The sequence below is a fragment of the Priapulus caudatus genome, unplaced genomic scaffold (genome assembly GCF_000485595.1).
Source record: "Priapulus caudatus unplaced genomic scaffold, Priapulus_caudatus-5.0.1 Scaffold203, whole genome shotgun sequence".
In the NCBI taxonomy this organism is placed as follows: domain Eukaryota; kingdom Metazoa; phylum Priapulida; class Priapulimorpha; order Priapulimorphida; family Priapulidae; genus Priapulus; species Priapulus caudatus.
The window spans coordinates 320,623-329,582 of record NW_014577264.1 but is presented as its reverse complement, the minus strand read 5'-3'; the positions used below and the strand labels follow the sequence as shown (position 1 = coordinate 329,582).

At 41.1% G+C, this 8,960-nt stretch overlaps 1 protein-coding gene across 1 annotated transcript in view; it reads right to left on the bottom strand.

Moving 5' to 3' along the window:
• Window positions 1-695: 695 nt before the first annotated feature.
• LOC106807251 (rho guanine nucleotide exchange factor 11-like) overlaps window positions 696-8,960 on the bottom strand; it is a 40,098-nt gene continuing 31,833 nt past the window's right edge. The window contains exons 11-23 of the mRNA XM_014809544.1: window positions 8,422-8,590; window positions 7,792-7,897; window positions 7,325-7,354; window positions 6,963-7,101; window positions 6,665-6,776; window positions 6,265-6,396; window positions 4,137-4,331; window positions 3,875-3,950; window positions 3,548-3,733; window positions 3,080-3,309; window positions 2,448-2,594; window positions 1,337-1,416; window positions 696-722 (exon numbers count right to left, since the gene is read on the bottom strand). Of these exons, the coding sequence (XP_014665030.1) occupies window positions 696-722; window positions 1,337-1,416; window positions 2,448-2,594; window positions 3,080-3,309; window positions 3,548-3,733; window positions 3,875-3,950; window positions 4,137-4,331; window positions 6,265-6,396; window positions 6,665-6,776; window positions 6,963-7,101; window positions 7,325-7,354; window positions 7,792-7,897; window positions 8,422-8,590 (1,629 nt within the window). The remainder of the gene's footprint in view (window positions 723-1,336; window positions 1,417-2,447; window positions 2,595-3,079; window positions 3,310-3,547; window positions 3,734-3,874; window positions 3,951-4,136; window positions 4,332-6,264; window positions 6,397-6,664; window positions 6,777-6,962; window positions 7,102-7,324; window positions 7,355-7,791; window positions 7,898-8,421; window positions 8,591-8,960) is intronic.

The following is an 8,960-nucleotide window of genomic DNA, read 5'->3' as shown; positions in this document are numbered from 1 at the left end:
TGGGTTTCTATCGCACTGTCATAGCTACATTATGTTAACGAATATATAATCGCAAATAATATAATAATTGCAAATAAAGCATCGGCAAAACGTACCAAGTATGTTACATTTCGATACCACAACCTCACTCCAAACTTACCCGCCAGGAATTGAGAAATTCTTGGTCATATGCCAGGTGTTTGCACTTGAGACTGTGCGTCAAGGCCAGACACATGGTCGTGGCACAGAAAGTGGCGCCATGCCTTTTTGAATCTCTCTCGCGCCTCGCCAATCAAACTATACGAGAGAAGCAATTACAAGGTTACTCCCGCTAGCTCGTATTACTTCTAATGTGGTCACCTAAGTATTAATTTTCTGGCTATATTTAATGGAACTTGGGACCAGTTTATGTCTATGCCACCCCCTTCCATCTCTCCCATCTCACTTTCTCGCTCTCTCTCTCTCGCTCTTACTCTCTCTCCATCGCTCTTTCTTTCCTATCTCGCTCCACTCTCTCTTCTCGCCCCCATATCTATTGCTCTCTTTTCTGCTCCTCGCCTCTCTCTCCTCTTTTTACTTTTATCTTATGTTCTGTGGGGGACTTATTGAGCCTAATACTCATGGTCGCTAGTTACAGTTGGAAAGATATGACAGGGAGGTTGGTCGTTGTGCGCAGGAGGAGTAAACGATTACACGATGCTAACGTTTTCAATACGTCATATTTTTACATCCTTTGACACTACCTTTTAGATGGAGGCAAAACGCGTTTATTTATGCACGTCTATTCTAATCGCCGTATATACTGCTGTGAATGGGGGAGGGGGTTCGCCTACGCGAAGGCGCAAACCATGCAAATGTGCACCCTGTGATTAAAACATCTTGACCAGTCTCGCCGTGTGTAGATTTTCTCAAGAACTGTCACACCTTTTTTTTATTAAAGAAGCGTGTAGATTTACACATCAAAAACGTCAAAGGCATAGTTAAAAAAAACCGGCGTAAACCTGATGTTTTTTGAAGCATCGTATGGAGGGGATATTGTTAGTCGCTAGGCGTCAGCTAGCTGGGAGCGGGTGACGAGTGAATGGCACGGCGAGAGCTCAGTGAGAGACATAAGGAGTAGGCCTAATGACTATTTCAAGGCAAAACAATTATTGGTGGTAGTTAATGGTTACCGAGATAAATACGGGTGGGCTACCAAAATTCATGTTTGTTTCGGTTAATACCAAGTAAAACCAGCAAATTGTACACATATCTTAAGTAATATTCTTCTAAGAGAGTGGCTTTGCTATGCTGCTTCTACAATGATGCGCGAATCGCCGGTGTACACACCTGTCTCTTAACAGAAATAAATACTTACGAATAATAGCATCATATCCCCAATGTCCTTTACAATCGAACGATCCTTCTTCTTATTTTTCAATGCTGTATTTAAGGTACCTGATAATACAGCATAAAAAAGAGGTACATATTCGATATGTGTGTGTGTGTGTGTTGTGTGTGTGTGTGTGTGTGTGTGTGTGTGTGTGTGTGTGTGTGTGTGTGTCGTGCGTGCTGTGTGTGGTGTGTGTGTGTGTGTGTGTGTGGTGTGTGTGTGTGTGTGTGTGTGTGTGTGTTCGTGTGTATGTGTGTCTGTGTGTCTGTGTGTTTGTGTGTTCTTGTGTGTTCTGTGTCGTGCGGTGTGTCGGTGTGTCTGTGTGTCGGTGTGTCTGTGTGTCTGTGTGTCGGTGTGTCGGTGTGTCTGTTGTGTCTGTGTGTCTGTGTGTCGGGTGTCGGTTGTTCTGTGTGTCGTTGTGTGTCGGTGTGTCGGTGTGTCGGTGTGTCGGTGTGTCGGTGTGTCGGTGCTTGGTCGTGTGTCGGTGTGTCGGTGTGTCGCGGTGTTGTCTGTGTGTCTGTGTGTCTGTGTGTCTGTGTGTCTGTGTGTGTCTGTGTGTGTCTGTGTGTGTGTGTGTGTGTGTGTGTGTGTGTGTTGTGTGTGTTGTATGTGTGTGTGTGTGTGTCTGTCTGTGTGTGTTGTTGGTTTGTGTGTGTGTTGGTGTGTGTGCCAAAGTTGTTGCCGCGCCGCGCTGCGCGTGCGTCGTGTTGCGTTGCGTGCGGGTCGTGTGTTGCGTCGCGTGCGTGCGTGCGTGCGTGCGTGCGCGCGCGCGTGTGTGTGTGTGTGTGTGCTAGGAAGTAGAATGAGCCTTAAATGTCGCATTTTACAGAAACGAACACAATAATAACATGCCAAATCGATTTCATACCTAACATAACATACCTAATCGATTTCACCAACTGTTATGTATTTAATGCACATTGACACAATGTTAATCAGACCAAATTATCACCTTGGAACATGTATGCAACACTTTTAAACAAACAAAAAACCACGTGCCGCTAGCATCTGCCGCGAAATATCAAAAAAATTGAAAACCCATTATTAATCTAATGAAGAAAAAGTAAAATCGTGATGATATAGTGACGTCACTTACCGTGAAGCTCTAGCATCTCCTCAAGGTTAGAGAAGAGAAGCTTTAGCAGGTCTGGTGTGACAATCTGCTCCCGCATCATCGGTCTGTAGAAGACATGCAGCAGTACCTTTAGATTTCTCACGTGTGTCCTCTCCGTGTGAAACAACTCTGCGTAAACACAAACCAAACTTCAGTAAAAACAAACACACGCCAGCACCCGCAAACCAAGTGCAAGATTTTCTATATGAAGCTGAGGTCAAGTGATGTGGCACGATGTTGAATAAAAGGAACTGTTGTGTGTGTAGTAAAGCTAGGTGCTCTCACATCGTTTGCTATTGATAAACACAACACGGTAGCTATATATGTATAGACTGTGATCGTACCTCTTGTTCCTGAAGTTGTGAATATAATTAGTGTATTATAAACACGGTTCTGCTCTGAAAATAGGCTTATTTTCTTTTATCTCAAACCCATAATTTTGTTCCAAAATTAACTGCGTATCTATAGTGTGCACGTGTCATCAACAGTAATTGGTTTCGCTCCTGCGATTAAGCTGTTAAAACAATAACAATGACAATAATTGGGCAGGTTCGTCCCGACTGAGGATTCACACACGCGTGACGATTTCGCTGGAATGACTGCATGCGACGTACCATTGATGACGTCTTGACGCTTCACTTGTTTCGGCTTCATCTTCTTATACTCGTCCTTCGGCACCAGCTTCTTCCAGTCGGGTGCGTCGTTCTCGGCGTCGATGTCCGAGTCCTGGTCAATGTTCTCATAGACGATGTTGTGCGCCAGTGTCACCGTCGTCGCAGCACTGTCGGTGACCGGGAAGTTTCTGTGTAGCGTGTCTGCTACAGCACTGGGACTCTCCAGACTTCTATAACATACCAAATGGCGGAAAATATAGATTTGACAAGACCTGTGGCAGCAAATATGAAATTGACGAGATGCGTGGTTGCAAACATATGGAAATGATACGATCCATGGTAGCAAACATATAATTAAAATAAACCGGAATTGCAAATACAGAATCGACAAACGACATGATAAAGATGTATAATTAGCAATGTTCTTGGTGGAGAAATATCAGTTAGACTATGAAAGAGAACACAAACCTCGCAGACAAACTCGAATTAGATGAACTGCCTGAAAGCCGGGAAATGTCGCCCTCTAGCGGCATATGCAAGTTGGGATCACTCTTCTTTCGCCGTGGGATCCTTACACCCTCTGAACGATTTGTTCGTAGACTCTCAGATCTGCCTACGCTGGTGTTGTAACCACCAGGAGTCATTCGCAGACCGCTATGTAGTGTAAAATATAAAAGAGGAAAAAGTGAGGTGATAAATCATCAAAGCAATCTGATTTCTATTCAAAGCGCAAGCAGATATATTCAGGTGAATATGGGGAGGACATCACGTATAGAAAGATACTATGACACCTACCCTGTGCGTGTATCTCCATGACCAGCAGACATTGAACGCGTCAGCGAGCCGTCATGGTCAGGGATTTCTCTAACAACTAAGAAAGTATAAAGCAGCAAGTATAGATACAGTGGCAGTGGCTTTCAGATTCGTATAAATTTATCTCATCATGACTCTCTTGTGTCTATTGAAAATTGTATATATGCAAAAAAAAACAAAAAACGATAAATGAAACAATCAATAAAGCTATAGACAAAACTATTTTGACTATATTTATACGTACTATCACTACTCTCACTATCTTCCAACTGTGGCGTAGCTTGATTCGAGCTGGGGGTGGGTAACGGAGATGCCTGCTCCTGCCCCTCCCTCTCCTTCTCATCATACCACTGCTTCGCTTTTAAAACTGCAGTAGGTGACAGGGGATGTTGTGTACGTGGATAACCAGACGGAGTCTGTTGCGCACCGGGTTGGTAAGCTGTAGATGCAAGGGTATGCGCATGCAAATCGGGATCAACGCAAGCAAGCGCCAAAACTAATACAAACCGCTACCAGAGGTGTGCAAAGCGAGAGCCAATCACATATTACATAGGAGATCTAGAGCGCTAATGGACATCAAGAAAACCACGTGCTCATTTAATCTGGCCGAACAATTTGGTATACCAGGGTGTGGTGGGCATGCTGAATTCACAATATTCTAGACACCACTCATTACAAGATTCTCCCTCTGATTGACTACAAGGCCGAACTAACTAGCTGTGGCTATAATAAATAAAGAACTCGTTCTATTGCCCATTATTTATTGTAACGTAATAAAACGATAATTAAACGATGAAAGTGACCTATTGTTTAATAAAAATAATTATGGTAAAAAGTGCACCCACACATTCCAAGAAGTGTTACTTCCGGCATTTAGGTGCTCTCGGGTACTCCCAGTTTGTCCCATAACCCCGCGGACCGGTGAGTCACAGCACCTGCACGCTCTTCTTGGTAATGCACAACGGTCACCTCACAGCACATATGTTAATAAAGTTTAATAAAGTATAATAAATTTTAATAAAGTTTAATAAAGCGTAATAAAGTTGGCAGCGATTTGCCCGCGCTCGCACTGATCAGTAAAGTTTGCGTATGCAGTATATACTGGAATATATACATGTACTCGCCGCACCTGTAAATGCTAGACTGAGAATACCTGAGATCACCTAAATGCCAGACTTACTGTCTTTAAGGGTGCCCGGACACCCTGTGGGGTAGGTTGTGTCACACGGCTGAGCGAAAAATTAATGCAGGTGAACGCACTAGTGCATATTAACCAAATTAATAAACCATAATTCAAACCATGCTTATGCACACACACACACACACACACACACACACACACACACACACACACACACACACACACACACACACACACACACACACACACACGCAATGCGATTTAAACTGGAGCGGTTCAATTTATATATACGTGCTAATATGGTTACGTTGCTAATATAGACCTATATTAGCAACGTACCAATATAATGGTCGGATGTTGGGTTAATGTAATGGATCCAGGCGCCAGTCAATGAAGGCAAATTAGGAGGAAAGAAGAAATGTTCCCTGCTAGTATGTGTATGATAGCAACAGATAGATTTAGACGTAATTGGCATTTTTGAATGAAGAATGCGACGAATGGACAACAGGTATTTGCGGTATAATCATAGAGGTTTGATAATTTTATTTTTTATAAAATGAAACAAGTGACAGAGAAATTGCGCCAAGTCGGGATAAATAAAAAATGTATAATTTCTTTGTAGACAACATTTTTGGCTTTGTTATCTGGAATTAGAACATATGTGTTGGAATGTGTGCCAACGCGTGACAATATAGGATATATATATATATATATGTACATATATATATAGATATATATTTATATATATAATTATTTAATTAAGCATTATTATTATAGTGCAATAAAAGGGTGAATAAAGAAAAAAATTTGTAAATAAAGAAACTAGTGCAAAACAACAATTCACTAAGTAGAGTATGCTAGTGCACTGTTAGAAACACTACTATAAATGATAAGGATGGTTTGAGTAGTGCGATGATGTAGGTTAAAATAATACATATTGTAATCCGACCTTATATCATAGGTCGACGAGAATATTCATTAAAGGTACTCAAAGGCTGATAACTGTAGTACATACTCTAGACATTAACTAAGAAATACTGGTATTTTTGCTAACTGCAGATTAATCCTTGTTTGTTTTCCTGTAAGAGAAGTACTGCTGGCAAGTCATTAGTGTGCTGTTATAACGTAGTTATACAAAATACAAAGGTAACTTTTATGGGTATTGTTATAGATAATACTGACATATGTACCGATAGGGGTCTATGGCTGACAGCAACAAGAAATGACTTACTTGCTGCCGGGCTGTTGGCACTTGGTTTTCTGATGATTATTTTGTCTAATAGATTTACTTTCCCAAGTTTTTTTCGTGTACACTCTACACTGGGATTGTCCAAACAGTGCTTGTGTGCACACACATCGCAAGCTGTAAAAAAAGATTTATAGTGCACACACTGAAAATGTGATTTATTAAACTTTATTGCGTATATTCTTTATAAATGTCAAAATGCAATACATTGAACTTTTATTGTGTAAGTATTTAAACGGCATGAATTGAGTAGCTAAAAATTTCCCAGGATAAAGTTATCGTAATTGCAATTCAAACGCAAAGGTAGTAGATATTTTGACGAATCCTTTTGTGCACGGTGGAAGAGAACAATCGTTTATAGTACGTAATGAGCACCAATACTCACAGTCACACCTCCACCCCTGAGCTCCTATGCCCCACAATACATTAGAGCAAACGTGGCAGAGCACCGTGGACATATATTGTCCTTGTTGAAACTGATGACCTCTGACGGATAGCTGTCAAACAGTAATGAGATCGAAATTCCTGAGCGCTGATGTGACATCACCAGGTATTTCAAATTCATATATAGAATCTTACTGCATATGAACAATTTCCAATTTGTTGTTGGCAGAGGAAATACGGCATATTCTGTAATATTGTGCATTAGTTAGATATGCCATCCATGATATATATGTCGGTACCTTCTTAGATTTCGCAAATTTGAAGCGACCTTTATCTTTACCACAGAACTGGGGAACTTTGTCCAATATTTTTTCCACTGGTTGACTGCGTAATCCTAAGCAACGAATGACTGCCGCCAACGCGTTAGCCAGAGCCACACTGCAACACAGATGTACGGCAGAAAATACGAGGATTCTGTTACTACTCTACATATTCGTCTTAATATGTTGTCACAATAACTTCTTAGTTACGATCAATATAAATTAGAGCAGACAAAGCTTAAGATATAAGTAAGATATCATATAAACGTAGATGATTCAAAAATCATATCGGAACTATGATAATTATGTCACTCCTAAATCAAAAGTTCCATTTTGCTTACCTTTTGTCGCTCTGGTTCTCAATGTCTTCCCTGTAAAAAGAAACACGCGTGATATAATATGATGCAAATAGAACTGTAGGCCCCGGAAGGAATGAAATCTTTTTTGTTTATTTTGGCTGATTTAAATTATTATTTTGTATGCTCTATGCTTGTGCTTTTAATACTTGTTAATATGTAAACAGTACTTGTAATTTGAACGAGTTTGTAGGAGACGTACTCTTTACAACTATCTCTATGACTGCGACCTATATGCACGCTCCTCAATTGTATGACCAATTAATTTAATTTCAGCTGAGTTCTTCGAAGGAATCTGTAATATTCAACTTGAAACATTCATCTCTAACACTTGAGAATGTTAAAGCTGCCGTCAAGAAGTCACTTTCCGTGATTCTTTGCACCGTCGCTGAATTTTCTGGTGGTTTGCAGTTAGTGGTAAACGATTGCTCTATAAGATAAACATTGCTTACGTGTATGCCTCTAGGTGGGGCATCAATCTCTCTTCTGCCACTTTCAGTTCTGTGCTCCTCTCCATCTGCTCTCTCAGCTGGTGGTCGCCATACAGATTACCCAAACCTTCAATATATTTAAATACCGAATGTGTACACACACACACACACACACACACACACACACACACAGCACACACGCCACACCCGCAGCAGCACCGTACACACACGCACACACACACACACACACACACACACACACACGCACACACACACATGCACACACGCACACACGCACACACGCACACACGCACACACGCACACACACGCACACGCACAAACAAACACACACGAGGGCGCGCGCGCGTGTGGAAACCTGCATGCAAAGTGATCGGAGATCGCAAGCTTACAAAACTTACAAGTAGGTCTACGTATACTAAAACCAGGTGCTAAAACCATACTCACCACTGTCAACATTACAATCGTACACTATCGCACATATACTAGTACACATTTAAGTTACAGTTCCGCAATTCATAGTGCAATCAGTGTACATGTCGAAAATCTTCAACGCGTTATAGAATTTTTCATAACAGCATCGTCTTGGCAGAGTGAATTTATATAAAGGTACTCTACGTCTCATAGGCGTACCGAGCGCACGTTTCTGTCGGAAGTTGTCCAGCATGTTGTCAACTTCGACCTTGGCGACGTGACGAGGTCTCCGGAACACCATGCGCATTACTTCCTCACGGTCGTTCTGATTCTGTAGCTTTTCGTCGATGTCTTGCCATATACTGTCGTCCATGCCCAGATTCAGCGGCTGCAATACCGCAAACACAACAGGTGTGTTTGCATGAATAAATTATTTGTCCTACAATGGGTTATATCTTGTTGAGATAAAGAATAGCGTTGTTTTATATCCAATGTACTCTTGGATATGTTGCTCGTGTTACTGAAAATGTGAGGATGAAGGCAGACTAAAATGAACGAATGTATTGAAAAATATATGTGATATACGTATGTTACATGTTGAGATTGCACGACATCCCAAAAGTAATTGGCAACTCATAATATTAGTGCGAAATACTAAAACACATGGCACAGTATAAACAAAACGTTTATGAATTGAAACAAACATAATAGTATAGCATGTTGTTATATTTGTATATAAAATAAATCCCGTGTTGGCG